The sequence below is a fragment of the Acinonyx jubatus genome, chromosome C1, assembly GCF_027475565.1.
Source record: "Acinonyx jubatus isolate Ajub_Pintada_27869175 chromosome C1, VMU_Ajub_asm_v1.0, whole genome shotgun sequence".
NCBI classification, from domain to species: domain Eukaryota; kingdom Metazoa; phylum Chordata; class Mammalia; order Carnivora; family Felidae; genus Acinonyx; species Acinonyx jubatus.
In genome coordinates, this window is record NC_069381.1 from 121999638 (window position 1) to 122023758 (window position 24121).

Here is a 24121-nt window from a genome sequence, read left to right on the forward strand (position 1 = left end):
CTCAGTGACAGGCTATTCCCGGTTTTGTGTCCCTTGAAATTGAATGTAAAATCAGTGTCACTAAATACGCTTCTTTGTTACAAGGGACACCCTTTCCATTTGTCTTGAAAATATCACTGGGTTGTCTTTATGTAGACATGCTTTGAAATGCAAATATTGTTTCACCTGATATGACATAGGGTATACATCTATTTCCTTAAAACAAAATGACAGATTTTACTGGACTATATAAAATGCTTTCTGGATACACAACAATGAAAACTTTTTTTTTAAATGAACAGCCATCAAAAGGTATGCATAAATAGTCGAAAGCATTTAATGGTCTTTAACACAGTCAACTCCCCCAGCCTTGAAACACACTGTTCGATTCTTTTTTGCTAGTGGCAAAAGCAGCAGTCGAGCACAACACTGAAAAATTGGTAGCATTTCCTGGCCAGTAAGCACAGAGCTGGGGAGCTAAATATTTTGTGGCTTTGATTGTTGTTCTCATGCTGTTTGTGTCGGTCTCTCCTTTTGCCTGCTCAGGGCTGATTGTTGTGACCTTGGCTGTCTGCTGGATGCCTAACCAGGTGCGGAGGATTATGGCCGCAGCCAAACCCAAGCACGACTGGACAAAGTCCTACTTCCGGGCGTACATGATCCTCCTCCCCTTCTCAGACACCTTCTTCTACCTGAGCTCGGTCATCAACCCGCTCCTGTACAATGTGTCCTCGCAGCAGTTCCGCAGGGTGTTCGGGCAGGTGCTCCGCTGCCGCCTGACGCTGCCGCACGCCAACCACAGCAAACACCTGCGTGCCCGCGTCACCTCTGCTGCGGACAGCACTCGCTCCGCGCATCGCCCCCTCATCTTCACCGCTTCCCGGTGCAGTTCCTCTGCAAGAACTAACAAGGTTTACTTGAGCACTTTCCAGAACGGGGGCGAGCCAGACTCCAAGCCCCAGCAATTGAGTCTTGAGGCAGCAGAACCCAACGTGCAGATGAAACCACCCAACTCCGCCGCAGGGAATGGTTTTCAGGAACATGAAGTGTGAATGTCAACTATGGAAGCCTTGAGGACTAACCGGCGCCCCCAATGAAAGCAACATGATCTGACACACGCAGTGACAAAATAAACCATGCCCCTATGAGGGACAGGAGTGGAAGCGAGGGGCCTTGGAAAAAATGGATGCCTCCGTAAGTGTCTTCTAGGGACTGACTCTGCCAGCCCGACCTTGCCTCTGGTAATAGGGGACAGACTTGGACTCCCCTCTTCCCTTCAAGTACACACTGAAAAGTCAGACTGGATTTATTCAGAGCTTACAAAAACTGTTTGACACCGAGCTCTTTGATTTGCAAAGGAACTGAAAGAAAGAGAATACGCTCCCTCCCAACCCACAAAAAAAGGACACCCAGGAGAAGCTTGGGGAGCAGGGGGAGCAAGGGCCTGAAGGACAATGCAGGAGGGATGAGCATCTCCAACTTCAGCAGTGAGCCAAGAGGAGGGCGAGTTTCAGGAGCAGGATGGTGGTGGGGAGCCCCGGCCGCAGGGCCAAGGCAGAACTGCTCCGTTTCTTGGGCCGGGGCCCGTTGCAAAGTGGGGTGTTGCAGCAGCTGATGCACACTGAGTTCAGTTTCCCAGGGGAGCAGAAGGATTGGTACCCAGCGGAGGCGATGAGGCAGGCTGCTGAGGAGGCACACGACTTGCGGTACATGATCCCTGCAACACAACCCAAGAAGTGGGGTTAACTGGGGTTGGCCAAGGTTCAGCTCCTCCTCCTTCCTCCCACAGCCCAGCTACTTGGTGGGACCAGCAAGGTACTTTCGGTTGTTTCACTGAGCACACCGACCCCCCCCCCCTTCGCCAAAATATAAGTGACGATGGCTTCTTCACCATACAGCTCCAGTAACTTTTGACAAATTGTTCCAAAAGCTATTAGATATTGGTATCAGCAAAGAGCTATTAAAATCAAAGTGCACTTAAAAAAATTCACACACAACTTATATTTGCCTTTTGTTGTTGTTGTAATTATCTCGTGCCATGAGAATGAGATGTTTATTATAAGTGATACAGAGAAGGCTGTCACCTATGTGTTAAATCCTAGAGTTCCCTGAACTAATTCCCATGAGATCCCTCCTGAAGGGGCCCTTATTTTTCGGAGGTTTCAAGGTCCACTAGAGTGACGGGGTGGCCTGATGTTGACAGTTTACCAGGAAGATACTGGTTACAGGAAATCAGCTTTGCCCTCAGAATATATGGCCACCTGCCTAGTTAGCATCCACAGCCACCATTTAGCAAGGTACTGTGTAGGCACATAAAGGAGCACATAGGAATTGCAGCACAGTCACCAGTTAGGTTATCTTGACTAATCATTTAAGTTATTAAAGCTGGAACCTTAATTCAAATAACACTAATTTCATTTAAAGGCTTTCCTGTATTCCAGACACTCTACAGAGGGCTATGGTGTCCTAGTTGATTTATCACTACAGCAAGCGTACAAGGGAGATCCCCATTTCACAGATGGGAAGCATAAGGGCAAGAGAAGTTTACAAATTTGCCCGAGGTCACACTACTAGAAAATGGAGAAGTTGGGATTTGAACCTAGAATTCTGGCTCCATTCCATCCATATCCTTACTAGTATATATACCAAAGTAGCCAGCCAAGAAACCACAAAAAATGTTTTTTAGGGGGGGAGGGTGGGATGGGGAGGGGGAGATAAATAATATGTCTTACAAAACTGGACTTGGAAGTGAATGGCTTTAGCTTCTGAACTTCCCCGCGCACCTGAGGGCTCCAGCATATTTGACCAGTAGCCGGGGTCCTTATTCTCTGACTCCCTGCGAGGATGTGTGTTTGCAGGCAAGGCTTTGGTTTGTGCCTCCTTCATCTGCCTTATGAATGTTGCTTTGGGTTATGGAGAAATGGCAAAAAACTGAGCTACTTCAAACTTCCAAGTGGGAGGTTAAATACTTTGGAACATACAATTTTAAGTCATTTTTGTTCTAGAACTGCACATTTGAAAGGATGGATTTTCTAACACTGATAGAAAATCCTGGACAGTAGCTGCTTTGGTAAGAGTTATCAGGTAAGATAAAGTCCACACAGAGGGTGTGTGTGAGAGAGAGGTGCTGTATGATTTCCAAGAAACCTGCTATGGGGCTTTGCCCATTTATGGATTTCCCTAAGTTTCTACATTTTCTATCCATTGCCCATTTTAGGAAATTTTACTGTCATTTGCTAGTTCAACTTCAATAAACTTTCTTCCTTTAAGTGAATTGTAAAATTTAAAAAGAAATAATATATTTTTCACTGTAAACAACAACAAAAAAAAGCCCAGGGAGATCAGGTGAAAATGCCCCCTGACCAGATAGTTGCTCCTCAAAGGTAACCACTCTTGCCAGTTTGGAAGACCTCCTTCTGGGCCTGTTTCTATACATATATATATACATACCCATGGAAAAATAAAGTGTGTATGTGCATACACACACAGATTTGTTACTGGTGTCACATCCTAGATGCTGATTTACAGTTTGCATTTTTACTTAGTGACATGGCTGGGTATTTATTTTTAAGCCTAACTCTATAGGGCTCAGGAGTGATGATGACGAAGGTTAATTAGGTAATGAATGCACAAAGACAGCCCTGATTTTTGTGACTGCCTCCCAGGGGATACCTCAAGATCATCTGTTCTGTTGGCCAGGAGAGCTTATGCTTGTGGTCCCACAGGACTAATATGTATACACAGATATTTCTATTTCTATTTCTTAAAGGTGGTGGATAAAGGTCTGGCTTCCAATCAGCCTGAATCTAGGTGCTGAGATCTTCCCTTTGAGGACACTGAGTGGGCTTGGCACATCCTCAGCTGCTGGGAACTATTAAAGTAAACATAGGCTGCTTGTAGAAACATGAAGAAGAGTCCAGCAAAATGAAGAATATGCTCCAAATAAAAGACCAAGATAAAACTTCAAAAAGAGCCTTACAGAAACAGAGGTAAGTAATTTACCTGAGAGAGTTCAAAGTAATGTTCCTCAAGAGGTTCACCAAACTGGGTGAAGAAGGGATGAACACAGAGCTTCAACAAAGAGAAAAAATCTCAGTATCAAGGAGAAGTCACAGAACTGAAGAACACATAACTGAACTGAAAATAACACCAGAGGGTTTCAACAGCAGACTAGCAGAAACAGAAGAATGGATCAGTAAACCCAAAGACAGGGCAGAGGAACTCACCCCATTAGAGCAGCAAAGAGAAAAGTAAAAAGTGGAGGTAGTTTAAGGGACCTAAGAGACCACATCAAGTGGCTAACATTCTCATTTATAGGAAACCCAGAAGGACAAGACAAGGACAGAAAACTTACTTGAAAAAATAATGGCTGAAAACTTCTCTAATCTGGGGAAGAAAGAGACATCCAAGAAGCCCAGAGAGTTACAAATAAGGTGAACCCAAAGAGACACACTATAATTAAAATGTCAAAGTAAAACACAAGGAGAGACTTAGAAGCACCAAGAGAAAAACAACTTCTTATGTACAAGGGAACCTCCAACTACACTATCAGCAGACTTTTCAGCAGAAACTTTCCAGGCCTGAAGCGAGAAACATGATATATTTAAAGTGCTAAAAGGGAAAAAAAAAAAAAAAAAACACTTCCAAGAGTACATGGCAAAATGATCACTTGGAAGTGAAAGAGTGTCCAAGACAAGTAAAAGGTAAATGAGTTAATCACCACTCAACCAGCCTTACAAGAAATGTTGAAGGGACTTCTTTAGGCTGAATAGAAAGGGTGCTAATTTGTGACAACATATGAAAGATATAAATCTGATAAATATATAGGAAAGGTAGTGGATTAATTACCTATAAAGCTAGTATGAAGGTTAAAAGACAAAAGTAGTAAAAAATAACTACTAGTTAGTAGTTAGTAGTAGTTGTTAGTAATTAGTAATTATTAGTAATTAAAGGATACATAGGCTAAAAAAAGATGTAAACGTGAAATGAAAAAACAAAATGGAGGAGATAAAGTAAAAATGTAGAGCTTTAGAACACTTTCAAGCTCATCAACTTACAGTAGACTGTTGCAGATATAAATTGTCATATGTAAGCTTTTCAGTAACAACCTAGCAAAAACTATAAGTAGATATACAAGAGATACGAACTGTAAGCATACCACCAAAGAAAGTCATCAAATAACGAAGAGAGCCACAGAAGGAACGAAGAAACTGCCAAACTGCCAGAAAACAATTTTTAGATACAAATACTAAATTCTTCAGTCAAAAGATGTAAGTGGCTTCATTAAACGACACCAACAAAATAAGACCCATCTATATACCGCCTATAACAACTAATTGCAGATCCGCATATACAAAATAAGCTTTAAAACAAAGACTGTAATAAGAGACAAAGAAGGGCATTACATCAAGGGGTCAATCCAGCAAAAGGACAGAACATTTGTAAAGAAGTGTGCACCCACCATAGAAGCACCTAAATATGTAAAGCAAATATTAATAGACCTAAAGGAGAAATAGTACAATACTTGGGGACTTTAATATCCCATTCACATTAATCATCCAGACAGAAAATCAACAAGGAAACCTAGGCCTTAACATATACAGAACATTCCATCTGGTTCAGTGTTACTTACATCCATCAGAAAGCAACAAGGGAGATGGAAAGGATGGCACTACTAGTAGGAGGTTCCTGAGCTCACCTCATTCCACAGCTATACCAAAGCAATAACTACATCTATATAACTAACTGAAAATTACTTGCAGGCTAGCAGAACAGATCTTCCACAACTCCTCACAGAGAAAAGGGCACATGGGATAAGGGTAGGAGGGAGAGAGATGCAGTTGAAAAGCAAAACCCTGGAGCAAATAACCACAAATCAGAGAGACATCACAAGCACAGAGGAGTGAGGGGATCAGATCCCACAATGGGTAGCCCCAGCCCTGAGGATTTGCACTAGGAAGACAAGTCCCCACAATGTCTGGCTTTGAAAATCAGTAGGGCTAAATTCTGGGAGAACCAGACGGAAATAGGAAAGAAAGTCCCCACCCAGAAAGAGATGGCCAGATAAACTGGCCTGAGACACAGCACAGAAACAGTAGTTGAAAAGCACCTGGCGTGTATGTAAAGGAGATTTCTTGACTAATCCTAGAAAACTTGTGCTCTAGGGGCAGGGATCTTTAGGAGATTTCTCAGGAACAAATATGCTGGTGGGCACCATTTTCCTGTCCTCCCCTAGCCTAGGCAACAATCACTTGCAACAAAACACCCTTAAAACAAACTTGTGGCTGCTAGAGGGGAAGTGGGTAGGAGATGAGTGAAGCAGATGAAAAGGATTAAGACTCACAAACTTCCAGTTATAAGTCACAGAAATAAAAGAAGTACAACACAGAGAATATCATCAGTAATATTGTAATAATGTGTGTGTGGGGAAGCAACAGAATATACATTCTTCTCAACTGCACATGGAACATTCTTCAAGATAGATCATATGTTTGGACACAAAAACAAGTCTTAAGAAATTTAAGATTGAAAACATATCAAGCATTTTTTTCAGACCACAGTGGTATGAAATTAGAAATCAATTAGAAGAAGCTAAACAAGTTACTGAACCATCAGTGGGTCAACAAAGAAATCAAGACAAATTAAAAAATACCTTTACACAAATGAAAATGGAAACATCACACCAAAACTTCTGGAAAACAACTAAAGCAATTCTAAAAGGGAAATTCATAGTGATAAATGCCTACTTCAAGAAATAAGGAAAGTCTCAACCTTACCTTACACCTCAAGGAACTAGAAATAGAACTGAGTTCAAAGTTAGCAGAAGAAAGGAAATAATAAAGATTAAAGCAGAAATAAATGAAATAGAGAACAGAAAAACAATAGAAAAGAATAAATAAGCTAGGAGTTGGTTCTTTGAAAAGATAAAATTGACATACCTTTAGCTAGATACACCCAGAAAAAAGAGGATTCAAGTAAATTAAATCAGAAGTGAAAGAGGAGACATTATAACTGAAACCCCAAGGATCCTAAGAGACAACTATGAACAATTACAGGCCAAATAAGAGTCAAAAATATACAATGGGGAAAAAACAATCTCTTTAATAAATGATGCTGGTGTAACTGGATAAGTATCTAACACCAAAGACAAACATTAACTCAAAAAGAATTAAAGGCTTGAACGTAAGACCCAAAACCATACAACTAGAAGAAATCACGGGAGGTAAGCTCCCTGACATTGGTCTTCATGAGGATTTTTTTATATTTGACATCAAAAGCAAAGGCTACAAAACCAAAAATAAACAAATTGAAAAACTTCAGAACAAAGGAAACCATCAGCAAAATGAAAAGGCAACCTACTGAATGAAGAAAAAAATTTATAAATCATATCTGATAAGGGATTACTATCCAAAATATATGAAGAACACATATATAACTCAACAGTACAAAAAACATTCTAACTAAAAAATATGCAAAGGTTCTGAATGGACATTTTCCCAAAGACCTATAGGTAGCCAATAGGTACATAAAAAGATGTTCAAAATCACTGATCATCAGGGAAATGCAAATCAAAAGTATAATGAAATACAATCTCATACCTGTTAGGTTGGTTATTACTAATCACAAGTGTGAAAATTTTGGGAAAGGAAACTCTTGTGCGGTGTTGGTGGGAATGTAAACATGTGCAGCCACTATAGAAATAGTATGGAATGTCCTCAAAAACATTAAAAAAAAGACATACTATATGATTAGGCAGTTCTACTTGTATTTATCTGAAGAGAACACAAATACTATTTTGAATAGATATATGCATCCCTATGTTAATTGAAGGATTATTTACAATAGTTAATAAATGAAAACAACTTAAATGTCCAACAAATGAGTAGATAAAATGTCACATATCTACAATGGAATATTATTCATCCATAAAAAAGAACAAAGTCTTGCCATTTGTGACAACATGAATGGGCCTTTAGGATGTTATGCTAAATGAAAAATGACAGAGAAAGGCAAATACCATATGATCTTACTTATATGTGGAATCTAAAAACAAAAGAAAACCAAAGTCATAGATACAGAGTATAAATTACTGGTGGCTAGAAATGGGATGTGGTAGGTGGGTGAGATGGGTGAAGGGAGTCAAAAAGTATAGACTTCTAGTTATAAAATAAGTCACAGGGATGTAATGTACAGCATGGTGACTAGTTAATAATACTGTATTGTCTGTTTGGTAGTTGCCAAGAGAATGTATCTTAAAAGTTCTCATCACAAGATGGGGCACCTGGGTGGCTCAGTTGGTTGAGCATCTGATTCTTAATTTAGGCTCAGGTCATGATCCCAGGGTCATGGGATCGAGCCCCGTATTGGACTCTGCACTGAGCATAGAGCCTGCTTAAGATATTCATTCATTCACTCTCTCTCTCTCCCTCTGCCTCTCACCCTCCCTCCCTCCACCTCTCTCCCCACTCATGCTGTCTCCACCCCTGCCCCCCCCCCCAAAACATCCTCATCGCAAGACAAAAGCCTACAACTATATATGGTGATACATGTTAACTAGACTTACTATTGTGATCATTTCATGATATACAAATATTGAATCATTATGTTGTCCACCTGAAACTAATAATGTTAAATATAAATTATACCTTAATAAAAAATATATTTTTTCAAAACCCTGGAAAAATAATGCCTGAAGTTACAAAGAGATGTACCAACAGAACCACAATCTGTACTTTTGCTGATACCCTCACATCTTTAGTTAGAAGCCATTTATCTTTGTAAGGCAAGTGTGTGTGTGTGTGTGTGTGTGTGTGTGTGTGTGTGTGTGTAGTGGGGGGGGGGGGCGCAGATTTATGGCCAGGTGAAAGCCCTTAAGAAGGTAGTTCATGAATAGATACCACAAAAAAGACTCTAGGAAGGGAAAAGTTGTAAGCTCCACCCACCCACCCCCCCCCCCACCCCCCCCCCCCCCCCCCCGCTCAAAGGTGTATTTACCTCACAGAGAGAGGGAAAACAGAAAATGGGTCTGATGCAAGAAAGACATGTTAGTTGAATGGGTGGCCACTCCAAGCCAGGGCACCATGAGGAGGTCCAGGAGTAAAGAGAGTCTGGAATGATCTGCCCATGATCCACGAGGTTCAGAGCAGCTGCCCTGTTCATAGACCACTGTGAGCCTTCCACAGTGGAGTCTAAGTCCTGGAGACTACAGCTAGAGATACTGTGGATGAAATCAGAGGTGATTAAAAAGATGTCTAATCAGATGAAAGGAAATTTGGAGCTAACAGACATCAAAAGTAACTGACGGGCAAGCAGCTGACATTGGGGTATTAAGACCCTGGCTTTGGAGTTATTCAAGAAGAACAAAGAAATGATGCTCTAATACTCAACTGTTGGCAGAGGTAGAGGAAGGAGTAGGAGGTGTTATACTAGTAGGAATGGGCAAGTTCAAGATTAAAAAGAACTTTGAGAAAATAGGCACTTTACTCATCTTTTTAAAATCAAAGCAGTAGAAATGTCCGGCTAAAACTGCCTTTGAGAACCTGGGGACGGAGCTGTGTGGTGAGGCTGGGATAGAAGTGGTGCTGGTTTATAATATGCAAAGAAGAGAAAAACAAACCTCAGAGTCTCAGAGAAAGAGGAGGCTTCCAGTTCCATTCTAGGCTCTACAGCAGGGAGGATGGGATGGGGAAGAGGGCTGGGGACAAACAGGAAGTGGTCTTGGGGAATGCTGAGAATTTCCCTACAAGGAGTATGTGACTAGACATCACAAAGGCAGCTATGGAGCTTTAAGTAAATGTCCCTGAGTTTAGATGTGAGGAAGTCAGGGTGACGTGTGATGATGGAAGTGGTTAAGAAAACCACGGGAAAAATTCTGCAGAGGCAAGGGGTAGGCATAAAGAATAGTAATCAGGCTGAAAGGAAATAGGTAGGTTGCTAAGTGTGGAGGGTCAGACCACAGCCTAAAAGTATTTACCAGTGCCATCACTCACAGCTTATCAGGATAAATTCCAAGTGGCTCTAAGATGTAAATGTTGGAAAAAATCATAAAAGTACTAAAAACCACTTTGGGACCTGTGAGATTTGTCATTTAAGAGTAGTCAAGGCTATTCTATGATGCACATTCAGAAACCATTAAAGAAAAGATTAATGAATTAAACTCTGCAAAAATTTTAAAAATTCAGAGATAGAACAAGCAATCGTTAAAATTGGTATGGAACCACAAAAGGCCCCTGAATAGCCAAAGCAACCTTGAAAAAGAAAAGAAAAGCTGGAGACATCACAATTCTAGACTTCCAAGTTGTAGTACAAAGCTGTAGTGATCAAGCTATAAGTATGGTACTGGCACAAAAAATAGACAAATAGATCAATGGAACAGAATAGAAAACCCAGGAATGAATCCATAACTATATGATCAATTAATCTTTGACAAAGTGGGAAAGAATATTCAATGGGAAAGAGACAATCTAACAAATGGTGCATGGAAAACTGGACAGCTACATGCAAAATAATGCAACTGGACCACTTTCTTACATGGTACACAAAAATAAATTCAAAATTGATTAAAGACCTAAATGTGAGGCCTGAAATCATAAAAATCCTAGAGGACAACACAGGCAGTAACTTCTATGGCCACAGCAACTTCTTTCTAGACATGTCTCTAGAGCCAAGGGAAACAAAAGCAAAAATAAACTATTGGGGCTTCATCAAAATCAAAAGCTTCTGCACAGAAAGGAAATAATCAACAAAACTAAAAAGCAACCTTCGATATGGGAGAAGATATTTGTAAATGACATATCTAATAAAGGGTTAGTATCCAAAATACATAATGAACTTAAAACACCCCAAGCCAAATAATCCAGTTAAGAAATGGGCAGAAGACATGAATACACATTTTTCCAAAGAAGATATCCAGATGGCCAACAGACACATGAAAAGATGTTTAACATCACCCATCATCAGGGAAATGCAAATCAAAACTACAATGAGCTACCATCACCTCACACCTGTCAGAATAGCTAAAACTAACAACACAAAAAACAACAGGTGCTGATGAGGCTGTGGAGAAAGGGGAACCCTCTTGCATTGTTGGTGGGAAAGCAAACTGGTGTAGCCACTCTGGAAAACAGTATGGAGGTTCCTCAAAAGTTTAAAAATAGAACTACCCTATGATCCAGCGATTGCACTACTAGATATTTACCTTAAGTATAAAAAATAGTAGTTCAAATGGATACACGTACCCCTTTGTTTATAGCAGTATTACCTATAATAGCCAAATTATGGAAACAGTGCAAGTATCCATCAACTGATGAATGGATAAAGAAGTTGTGGTGTGTGTGTGTGTGTGTGTGTGTGTGTGTGTGTGTGTGTGATGGAATATTAGCCATAAAGCTAATAGCCATTAGCCATAATAGCCATTAGCCATTGTCACTTGCAATGATGTGTTTGGAGCTAAAGAGTATTATACTGAACCAAATAAGTCAGTTAGAGAAAGACAAATACCATATAATTTCACTCATGTGGAATTTGAGAAACAAAACAACTGAGCACAGGGAGGAAAAAAAGAAAGGGAAGCAAACCAAGAGCCAGACTTTTAATGATAGAGAACAAACTGATGGTTACCAGAGCGGAGATGGGTGGGTGGGAGGAGTAAAACAGGTGATGGGGATTAAGAAGTGCACTTGCTGTGATGGGCATCCGGTGTTCTATCAAAGTGCTGAATCCCTATATTATACACCTGAAACTAATCTTACACTGCATGGTAATTAACTAGCATTTAAATAAAAACTTTAAAAAAAATACAAAAAGTAAAAAGCAAATTACTAAAAAAAAAGAAAAAAAGAAGAAAAGAAAATAGCATCAGTGAGCAATTCCCCGAAGTAAAATAACAAATTTCTTTCATTAATAAATGTATAACAAAGGTACAGGAGATAAACTGATACCAGAGGTAAACTGCAGGAAAATTTGTTCTTATGGGCACTTGATTTAACATATCATTTTAAAAAGAGCATGATTCAGTGATATTTCACGTTCTAGGAGAGTCCATAAGACACTACATTTTTCTCTTGAAAAGTATATAAGTTGTTTCCTTGTCATTATTATTTTATTTCAGTCTATAAATAGAGTGCTTATATCCAAAAGAGTGCTATCGATACAGAACAGGGAAAATAAAAGTCTTGCTTAAAAAATAATTCCGTCTAGTAAAATCACTAAAAAGTGAAATATTGGGAAAATAATTGCAACTCAAATCACAAAGAGCAAAATTACTTAATATGTAAAAAGTCCTAGAAATCAGTAAGGAATAAAAAAGAACCCATTAGAACAATGGGAAAAGCAAATCAAAAGTTTACAGAAAAGAAAATAAAGTGAACTTTGAAACAATAAAAAGAGATTTACTCTCACTCCATAAAAAGAAACACAAATTAAAGCTACATTGAGATACAGTAAAACCTTGGTTTGCGAGCATAATTCATTCCGGGAACATGCTTGTAATCCAAAGCACTTGTATATCAAAGCGAATTCCTGCATAAGAATAATGGAAATTCAGATGATGCATTCCACAACCCCAAAATATTCATATAAAAATGATTACAATACTGTAATAGAATACAAAATAATAAAGAAAATGCAAAATACACAGAAAAATAAACAAATTAACCTGCACTGATCGTTGAAAATCTTTGTGGCTGGTGTGAGGGAGACAAGAGAGGAGGGTTATTGTGTAGGACAATTTTCACTATCACCAACGGAATCACTGCTATCTATTGGCTCAATGGAATCTTTTTCTTTTCATGCAACAAAGAACCTATTCAGTGACACTTGCTTTTGCCTCCTTTTGAGGATTGTCGTTAAAGAAATTCATTGCTTGCACTGCTACAGCCTTATTTGGGTGTTGCTTTTCTACAACATTTTGCACTGTTTTCCACATCTCCCTAATCTCATTTGAGAGGGATTCCTCCACTTTTTCCTCCTCCTCTGTATAGGAGATGCAGACATCGACTTCTCATAAAATCTTGCAATTTTGGCCACTTGCATACCTCATTCATCCTTCTCGATGATTTCTTTCTTAACTTCCACTGTAATCATCTCCTCTTACCGCTTTTCCTTTCAACCTTTTTCTGCATGGGGGCCACTGTGTACACTTGCACGGATGCTGACTACAGTACAGTATTAAAAAGCTGTTGTCATACACTGTATTTGATGCTACTGGCAATAATGGGGCAGAGAAAAGGGACTATATGTGCAGGCAGCTTTACCTAGAATGAAACAAAGCATTCCTAAGCTTACCCTTGTATGGAAAAGCAAGGACTGTCCACAGGTGCTTTGAAGTGACAAAAAATACACCAGTGCCAGTTGTGGGCACCTTCCAACTTTCTGAAAAATCACTGATTTCTGCCAAACACCGCGGCCTGAGGCTGAGCATCTGAGAATGGGAAACAATCACCCACATTCCCACAGCAAGAGACACAGAGAGAGACAGAGAGAGAGAGCACGCACAAGAGACACAGAGAGAGAGAGCGCACACACGTGTGCTAGAGAGACAGAAAAAAAACCATTGTCTCGTTGTGGTCATGTGACATTTGGCATCATGTACCACTTGTATTGCTAGGCATCGCTCATTTATCAAGTTAAAATTTGCTAAAAATGTTTGCTCGTCTTGCAGAACACTCGCAGAACAAGTTACTTGCAATACGAGGTTTTACTGTACCATTATTATTTATCACTCAGGCAAGGATGAGAAGTTGATCACCATATAGCCATGAGTCTTGGGAAATAGGCCCTTTTCCACACTGTCAGTTGAGAGAGTAAATAGGTATAAATTCCATGAATGCAATATTATGGTATCTATCAATATTATGAAATTTGACCAAGCAATTCCAGTTTTATGAGTTTAAGTTACATATACAAATTCACACACATGCAAAATGACTATATATGGGGTTATTAATATCAGAGGATTTGCAACAGCAAAAAAAGAAAAAAAAAGGACAATCACACTATCCATCACTAGAGTCCTGATAAATGCCGGAAGCTCATCCACACGATGGAATGCTACACGGCTGTAAGAGGAGGAGGAATAAGCTCCATGATATTTTTTTTAATGAAAAATAAAACATGACACCAGAGTAAATATTGAAAATTATCATGGGCACAAATGGTAAATAGTACATACACATATATACAATTTGCATACATACTCATATTATTGGAAGAATACACAAGAAAAAGCCAATAGTGGTTGTCTCTGGTGCTCACTTTTGCAGCACATATACTAATATTGGTTGCTCTGGGGAAGGGTACTGGGTGGCCATGGGATAGGGTTAGAAAAAAAACCCTGTACAGCTAGTTTTAATCATTTATAATCAGAACAACGCAAATGAAGCACATATATTTTTTAACCTCCTGAAATAAATTACGCCCCAAAGAATCATTTTATTAGATGCCTTCTCTTTGTGTCTGGCACAAATCCCTTCCTGTCTGTGTCCACCAGAGGGCTTCTGGGAATAAACACACCCTTAAGAAGAGAGCCATGAAAACTTGGCCCCAAACCTAAGTCTCGGGGTCACTGGGCAGAGGTACTCACTCGTGTCTGTCTTTTCATTTTCCCTTGAACCCAGTCCCCAGGACCTCGGGTCTCGGCCCCAGAGAGTTAGAGGCTGCAGGGAAACCAGAAAGTGCACTCTCGTGGCTGCTGGAGGAGTAGAACAGCAATTTGGAAGGATCTACACTAATTTGAAATGTACAAATCGAACAGTGGCGTTTCTCAGCATTTACCCTTCGAAACAAAACACACTTTCGCACGTGCACACCCTTAGGAGGAAAAGGATGCACTTATACTGTGGGATGTTAAACACCAGTTGAAGGTCATGTGCAGAATTCTGTACTTATCTGGCTCATTATACTGACTGAATCACTCCATATACTGATGTGGTTTTCAGTAAGTAGAAAAATGAATTTCCAAATGATATACATGTACGATTTATGTAAAAAAAAAAGTAACACAACGTGTGCTCTTGCAGTGTGTGCTATGTGTGTGCGTTTATGTCAGAGACAAGGGGCCATAAGGCTATACACTGAGAAGTGGTTATCCTTTTAGAAATGGGCCACAGTCAGGAAGCACTTGTGCTTCATTTGTGATATTTTAATGCTGTACAGAGGGAATATGTTTGTAGACTGTATCAGTAATGACAAATTAATAGACATGGAAATTATACACGGAGTAAGCCGCTTGACTGACCTGAGCTTGAAGTACACAGCAGCACATGGCTCCAGGAGGGCAGACAAGGGTCCATACCACTGCACCACAATACAGCCCCCATGGCCTTGGGGCTTCCCTAGAACCTCAGGCAGGTGCCATCAATACGGCCACGGTTCTGTGTGGCTTCAGCAGCACCGTGGGCAAGAAGTGGTAGGTATAGATGGTCATGGGTTTGGTTCACCTGCACCTTTGTGAATGCCCTACAGCCCACAGCAGCCACCCACTGCAGGAGATGGCAGTGTCTAAAAGCAGCAGTGAGGGCACCTGGGTGGCTCAGTCGGTTAAACGTCTGACTTCTGTTCAGGTCACGATCTCACGGTTCGTGGGTTTGAGCTCCGCATCGGGCTCTGTGCTGATAGCGTGGAACCGGGAGCCTGATTCAGATTCTGTGTCTCCCTCTCTCTCTGCCTCTCCCCCACTTATACTCTCTCTCAAAAATAAATAAACATTAAAAAATAAATAAAAGCAGCAGTGAGTCACCTTCTGGACACTTCCCCAAATAGCTGAGGGATGCTCCTTCCCCATATGACCTTTCTTTTAATCACTTCTAATGTTCTACATGTTTTTACTATCAAATTGTTTTTAATAGAATGTAGCTCTAGTAATTAGAGCACTGCTTGATACCTAAATGGCTCAAAAAATACTGAATGAATGAATAAGGGAATGAAGGGGAAAAGGGGAGAACACAGAAGGAAAAAGGATCATTTAAAGGGGGCCCAGAGGCCCCATGATAGTGGATACTTTTCTGACTAGTAGCAACCCCAAATTTTATTCTTAGGCTGGTGGGGCCTGGATAACAGAGGTTACAGAAAGCTAGCACAAACCCACAGGCCTTGCTTGAAACAGGCCTGTGTGAAAGGCAATGCCTTGGTAATGGGCTTTCAGACCCAGAGCTGGCAGGCTCGGCAGGGTGAGGAAGTGCTGTCCATCACCCACGGCCGGGCTAATCCCAGCTTGGGCCTGCTCCCAGCCATCCCACCCTGCAGGGACACAGGGATGTGTCCTGCCTGTGCCAAGTCATTTCTCACAGCTCCCATCTGCGGACCAGAAGTGTACTTATGGAACATACCACCCACTATCACCAAATTGAACAAGAGCCCCAGAACTTAACACGTTAATCCTCTTTAAGTCTTTCGAGGGGTGATGGCCTCCTGGGAGGGGAACTCTTGGATTTAGATGGGTGGTTATACTGGCTTTCAAAATACCACAAATTGTTCTCCTGGAGTAAGTCAGTCGTATTAATCTGCCTTATTTAGGATAATGATAGCCATGGAGAGGAATGAAGGAAAGGTAAAATAAAATACTGAGGTTACTTCCAGGGAAATTCATTCCACTGTAGCAATGGTACCTATTTCCTGGGACTAGTGAAATTAGACTTTGAAGGAAATCAAGCTTGCAAGAGTTAGGCTGAAATCATAAAACATGGAAACAGGGGAAAAGGGATTAGATCATATGTGCTCTACACACTGGAATTAAATGTAAAGTGGGAGGAAATGCATCCAAATAGATGGTATGAACACATTTCAGTACCACCACGTGTCCTCCCTGTTTTACAGACACTAGAAACGATCTTTCCAAGTTAAGGAACTTGGAAAAAGTTCCTGGCACAAAGTAGGTGCTATATAAGCGTTTGCTGTTGCTATTTTTATTGTTATTATCTGTCCATGGTGTGTTTTCTAATTTGAACCCTTAATTCACAGAAGTGGCTACTTACTGAATTTATGCACACCATGGTACATCCCTCAGAGGGGATAGCGACTTCAGTAATTACTGATCTGCTCCATCATTGAAAATCACTGGCTCCTTTTTCCATTCTGTCTCCATTCCTCTTGGACTATATTTGGGTCACATTTTAGCCAACATGCTCAGTTTGCATTCAGATCAAGAAAAACCAAAGGCAGACCAGGAGACGGGGCAGCAGGGAGAAAGAACGAAAGAAAGAAGCGTTAGAAATTAGTGTGGATGCTGGATGGCCCCTGTCGTCTTCTTTGCAGCAGGCGCTCCATCAGGCATCGGGCAGGCTTTACAGGGTTGAATTATTGATTATACAGGGAGAAGAAGAAAGATGGTGTTTTCTCTTTGCTTGAGTCCAGCTCTTTCTGCCTGCCCCTAACACAGCTGGGTCACCACAGATGGAGCAGGCAGAATAAAAGGCACCTGGAACAACTCTGGTTGACATCAGCCCAGAAGTGGTCAGGGCTTAGGAATACAACATCAGGGAGAGTTACACCATGGCTCCGAGGCTGGCATTCTGACCTGGAAGTCTCTAGGCTGACCTGGCTGGTGGCACACAGTGCAAAAATCTTTAATGTGCTAAATCACTGGTGTGGCGATACGTTTGGCCCAAACTCTCCTTCCTCGAGGTTCTTTCCTGTGCACTTCACTAAGGGGCCTGTTATAACATGCACCCGCTCTCCAGATGGGACCTGGAAAGTTCTAGAACCCCAGCTGGTAAAAACTGCCCAAGCAGTGTTTCTCAGACATCATTGTGCAGAAGAGTTACCTGGGCATTCTTTAAATACAGATTCCTAGAACCAACCCCGGATGATTCAGACACAGGTGGCCGAAACTTCCCAACTGCCATTTTGGGGAGGGAGCGGGCACATGTAGGTTCTAAATGCACAAAACAATTTATCCAGGGAGAAGGCTTTCACTACCTGCAAAGATTTCATTCGGCGTTACAGGCCAGCCCCTGCTCTGCACTGCACGGTGAAGGCTGTGACAACTCTGATGATCCACGGCCATGGAGAAGGAGAGACGAGCCAGTTTTTCTTCACTGCTTTCCACTCTTCTCCTGGACCCCATTTGGTCCATTGCTACCTCCCTGTCACAATAGGTCTGTCCTATCAGCCTCATTTGAGGACAGGCTCCTCTGCCTGCTCCCACTTAGCTTGGGTGTGAAATGACCAGCTAAGAAGACCAAAACACTCCTGGAGGTGATCAGGCCAGGGCTAGTTTGAGTACCTGTCAGTAGGGGTTTTTCTTTCTTCCCTTTGGCCCATTCATGTCCCACTGGGGTGGCTTTTTCTGTTTAAAAGCAACACTGTACATGGTAAGTTTCTACCCAGGGGTTGGCACACTTCTTCTGTGACAGGCTAGATAGTAAACATTTTGGCTTTTGAGGCTAAATAGTCTCCATCACAACTACTTGATTCTGATATTTTATCATGGAGGCTGCCAAAGATAATGCACAACATATGGGGATGGCTGTGTTCCAATTAAGTTTCCTTTATAGAAATCGGCCACAGTAGTCCACTTGGGCTGTCACAATAAAATATCCCAGGTTGTGTGGCTTAAACAACAGAAATTTTGCTGGAGTTCTGGAGGCTAGAAGGCTAAGACCAAGGTGCTGGCAAAAATTAAGCTTCTGGTAAGAACGCTTCCCTGGCTTAGAGTCAGCTGTGTCCTAATAGGGACCTTCCTGTGCATCTCTCTCCCTCCCCTATAAAGAGGTCAATCCCATTGGAAGCCATACCCTTGGACCTCATCTAACCCTAATTATTCTCAAAGGCCCCATCTCCAACTGCAACCACACTGAGGATCAGGACTGTAATATATGAATTTGGTGGGGGCTGGGAGGACAGTTCAGTTCATAACACAAGTATTGGGCTAGATTTGGTCCAAGGGTCAGAGTTTGCTTACCTGTGTTCTATCAAAATCCAATCACCTTTACCTAATAACACCTATCCCTTTCACCTGGTCTTTCCTCTCTAGTTCTATAAGAAATACAACCCACAGTTTGGAACATTTACCTTTTTTTTTTTTTTTAAGTTTATTTATTTGAGAGAGAACTCAAGCAGGGGAGGGGCAGAGAGAGAGGGAAAGAGAGAATACTGAGAAGGCTCCACACTGTCAGCACAGAGCCTGATGTGGATCTTGAACCCATGAACTGTGAGATCATGACCTAAGCTTAAGTCAGACACTTAACTGACTGAACCACCCAGGCATCCCCGGAACATTTGCTTTTTGAAGAATGTCAGAAAGGATCTCTGGGTTCAAGATTCGACCAAAGGCCTTTGCTGGCTTTAAACTATTTGGAGAATTTTATATCCATATTTTACTATGTTTTTTAATTGAACTGTCTCTGTAGAAAGTACATTCTTCACAGCATACACAAACATCCTTACAGAAGACATAGGCACAGCTTGAAGGCAAAAATGAGGGGGAAAAAAAGGGCACAGTTAGAACCACTACAAGAACACTGTTTCCAGTGTGGCAGGATGCAGATTGATTAAAACTCACATTTAGAGGTCTTGTGGTTCTGTTGTATGTAAGCCAAAATGGAGCAGACCCCACCCTGGGCAGACCCCACTTTCCACAGTGTATCTGTGCAACTGTCCCTAGCAGTCAACATTTTCTGACATGCTCTGTCACAAGGTCCTGGGGTTTTTTTCTACAGTGGCTGCGAGATAACCAGAAACCACCTTATTTGTGTAAGAAGCCTAGTTAGTTCATGTGATGTCGTTGTTTAAGCCATGGTAGATCCAAAATACTGCCTGTGCTCCATTGTTCTCCCATATTTTCTGCTTTGAAGAAGCCAAGAGTGCCTCTTAAAGCACATTATAAATATTGATGCGGTAACCTGTTTCCCCTATGAGTTTAATTATACTTTTCTAGATGTACTTTCAGGAATTTAATGATTTTCTAAGTCTTCTTAAAATCATCATATATTGAAAGAAAAAAATAATGATTTTTCTTTCAGAAAACACCATTTTCAAATGAACTTATATTGCCAAAGAGATAACTTGGGAGTTCAAGAAGCAGCACTACTTACTAGGAAGTCACCTTACTTACAAGGGGCTCCTGTTCAGGTTTTTGTTTTTTTTTTTTGTAATGTATTATTTCTTGACCTATCCAAAATGATCACTTAAGCTCGAAGATGAGTGGCAACTCATCGTTGCTGGCAAACCCAGTGGGAAATTGTATGTCCTCATAAAGCAAGGAAAGGAAGTTTCAATAATAAACTGAAATTGTTAGAAATTGCTAAACTTAATTTTTTACCAATAAAAATCACCTTAGAAGAATTACAGTGTTAGATGTAAAGAAATATTAGCCTAAGTGCAAGATCAGGGTCTACCATTAATTTCTTCCATTAAGTTCTGGGTCTTGAAGAAATCTTAATCTTCTCATTTACAGACCAAGGTGGGGCAAGCTGAAGTGAATAAGTAAAATGTTCATGTTTCATTTTGCTTCTGAATAATTCTTTGCATGGTGGAAAAAAACATTGACTCTGAAGTCCAACAGGCTTAGACTAGACTTACCACTGAGATAACACACTAAACTTCTCTAAGCCTGTTTGCACTTTTGAAAAGGGAGAAAGGTGTACTGACCCAACAGACTAACATGTGATGATTAAGGTGACAATGACTGCAAAGCACCTATGACTGTGTCAGTCCATAATACATACCTAAGAAAAGTCAACTTCCAGGGTACCTGGGTGGCTCAGTCAGTTAAGTGTCTAACTTCAGCTTTGGCTCAGGTCATGATCTCGTGGTTCATGAGTTCTAGCCCCATGTGGGACTCTGTGCTGACAGCTCAGAGCCTGGAGCCTACTTTGGATTCTGCGTCTCCCTCTCTCTCTGCCTCTCCGCTGCTCATGCTCTGTCTCTCAAAAATATGTAAAACATTAAAATTTTTTTTTAAAAAGTCAACGTCCTTGACTTGAGGTGGTTTTTTAAAATTTATTTTTATTTTAGAGAGAGAGAGAGCGTGCATGTGAGCAGGTGGAAGGGGTAGAGAGAGAAGGAGAGAATCTTAAGCAGACTCCACGCTTACCAGAGTCCAGTGTAGGGCTTGATCCCACGACCCTGGGATCATGACCTGAGCCCATATCAAGAGTTGGATGCTCAACTGACTGAGACACCCAGGCACCCCTTGTTTTTCATTTAAAATACACAACTACCATGGAGAAGTGATAAACAAGGCTGAGAGAGGGAAAATTAAGATGAGTCTGGAGTATCTTATCTTGTGGTGCCAAAAAATAAGGAAGTCTTCAAAGATGGGGCATGCTGAAAGGACACAGAAGTCAGTCTCCCAGGGGATATCTAGGGCAATCTGAGCAACAAAATTAACAATGGTACTGGATTAGAACCCATAGCATGAAGTAAATACCCACCAGTTCACCTTTATACAAATAAATAAATGATTAAATAAACATTTGGAGGAGCAGGGACAGCTATATATTACAGAAAGATTCCAAATAATAAAGTCAGAAGAAATTTTGCAGAAGAATAGAAATTTTAGAACACCACAGGAATAACTTCCACAGTAAGGGAGAGATATACCAACAGGTGCTGATATTAGTGAGCAAAGTTTGAGGAGAAACAAGATATCCATATAGTTTCAAAGAATTTCCTTCAAGTTATCTATTAATTACAAAGAGAAAAACAGTCATTTGTGGGGAAGCCCAGCAGACACCATCTTAATTAAGCGATCAAAGTTAACATCACTAGTCATAAGACATGCTGACATCATGCACCTCTTGATATAATGCACTGAAAAATGATAGCACATCACTTCCAAGTAGTCTTCCACAATCTAACCATCAGAAAATATCAGACCAACCCAAATTGAGGGACAGTATACAAAAAGCTGACGGGTCCTCTTCAAAAGTGCCAGCATCACAAAAGACAAAGAAAGAATGAGGAATTGTTGGGAGACTAGCCGAGACCAAGGAGGAATGACAATGAAATGCAATGTGTGATCCCAGATAGGATCCTGGAACAGAAAAAGGAAAACCTGGTGAAATCCAAAAACAAACCATGGGTTAATAGTGTTGGACCAATATTAATTTCTTGGTTTTGGTCATTATACTGTAGGTATGCAAGTTAATCAACATTAGCGGAAACTAGGTGAAGAGTAAATATAAAGTCTGTACTATTTCGCAGCTTTTCTGTGGCATATTATTTCAAATAAAATTTTTAAAATAAAAGACATGACTGTGAGTGAGGGTCAAGTCTGTATCACTTTTCTATGTACGACCCAAACACAAGCTACAGTGAAACATCCCCAGTCACTGCCCATGCTGATGACCAACACGTGACCCATGCAGCCCCAAACATCTGTGCCACTTAACTACTCCACTCTTGCCTCAAAGATCTTGGAGAATCCTGAAGTTACTATTTTTTGGGGCCGGGGGAAGGGTGGACTTCAAGGAAGATTACTGGGGGAATGTTTTTTTGCCCATCTGTTTCTTTCCACACAAAGGGAACTAAGGGTACTCTGGGCCTCTCTCAACCTCTAGTCCCTCATCCTCAAAGGAGTGACCTGATTGGTTAATTTGGGAAGAATAAAGCAGACACACATTGTTCATCTGCTTTCTTTTCCTTCTTGGGAGTGAATGGCTTATAGCAAATAGGTGTTCTGCCATGCTCCTCAGGACAAGAAACTTCCCCTCTTTGGCCTTTACGGACTGGGTAGACCAGCTCATTTGGAAGCCCATTTGACATTCACCCCAAAGCTATTCCCTTCAACTTAGTCTTTCTCAGTTACTATGGTGATATTTTTGCCCTCGTCTTCCCTGTTCCCTGTTTTATTTCTCAGTATGCTCAGAACCCGGGTAAGAAGAAAGGCTGATAACCAGTAGGCACTCTCTAGACCCTGCCAGGTTCCATGTGCCCCAGTCTACGTGGTATCCTAGGACCTAAGTCTGTAGCCATGATTCTCTCTGAAGTTGGGAAGCATTTTCCAACTAATCTTCTATTCCAAATAGACTCTGGACTTTGAAAATCATAAACAGTAATGACTTAACATTGTTTTTTGCTGGGTGAGTTGAGCTGCACTGGGGCAAAAAGAGGATCAAGACCATCATACCCCCAACCCACACCCACCCACCCACACACACACAGATATACGTGGGGATTTGACCCATCCCATAGAGTATGGGACTACAGTCCTGTTAGGACACACTGGCTCTAAAGAGGTTTTTAAAATGAGCTATTTTCCTGGTTTTCTCACTTTAGTCTCTGCCCCAACAGTCAATTAAATAGAGGCATAAAGCATGTGTTCCTTCCTTTTTACGGACCACAGTGCATTTATCTTTTCCAACAGTTTCCTTTGTGTCTGCCTTCTTTGCTGGTATAAAGATGGAAATTTCTCAACAGAGCCTTTAAAAGTCCATTACTTTCACCCCACGTTGTACAATTTAGTTTTAAAGTCAACTTCTATGGTAAACTGCTACTTGTGTGAATGCCCGTCTGGGAGTGAGACTAATCTTCCTCTACCCAAAGAATAACCAACATTTACTGCACCAGAGTTATGATTACATCACAATAAATATTCTATGCAGAACTAGGAAGAGCTCCTCAAAGAAAAATGCTTGGAAACGGGTAATTGGAATGAACTATATGCATTTTCACTGAGCTTTGAAAGAAACTGTGAGAAAAAAGATCTTCGATCTGTTCCCAAGTATTTTTTTTTCTCTTAAAGAACACCATGTGAGGAGTTTTGACAGTGTCTGCATTCTAATGGGAACATCTCAGGAAGAAGAGGCTTATCTATATTTGTGCCTTGTTACTGCCATGATGGACACCATTTATCAGGCATAAAGAAGGGGGAAAACCCAGAAGGGAGTTCTTCTCTGGACAGTTTTGTGTTCTGGCTCTTAATTACTTTTCCTTTGCCATGAATGTGAATATTTTAAAAGCCAAAGCAGCCCCTCCATTGGAGCTACAGATGGCCACAGGAACCAAATAAGAATACGAACAACCCATCTTAAAAGGCAAAAAAACAAAAACAAAAACAAAAGACCCAAAAAACAAAAAACCCTCAAAAACCCCCAAAAAACTCAAAATTCAAAAACAAGGGAAGTGCCAAGTTCCACACTGCACCTCCAAACTGATGCCAAGTCCATCTTAACCATACTGCTAGGACTGGAAATTGACAGTA

General features: G+C 40.9%; 2 protein-coding genes across 2 annotated transcripts in view; one reads left to right on the forward strand and one right to left on the reverse strand.

The window, feature by feature from the left end:
- GPR39 (G protein-coupled receptor 39) overlaps positions 1-1976 on the forward strand; it is a 192470-nt gene extending 190494 nt beyond the window's left edge. The window contains exon 2 of the mRNA XM_015072071.3: positions 526-1976. Within this exon, the coding sequence (XP_014927557.3) occupies positions 526-1031 (506 nt within the window). The 3' untranslated portion in view covers positions 1032-1976. The remainder of the gene's footprint in view (positions 1-525) is intronic.
- LYPD1 (LY6/PLAUR domain containing 1) overlaps positions 301-24121 on the reverse strand; it is a 37210-nt gene continuing 13389 nt past the window's right edge. Inside the window, exon 3 of the mRNA XM_027055927.2 lies at positions 301-1696. Coding sequence (XP_026911728.1) covers positions 1461-1696 — 236 coding nt within the window. The 3' untranslated portion in view covers positions 301-1460. The remainder of the gene's footprint in view (positions 1697-24121) is intronic.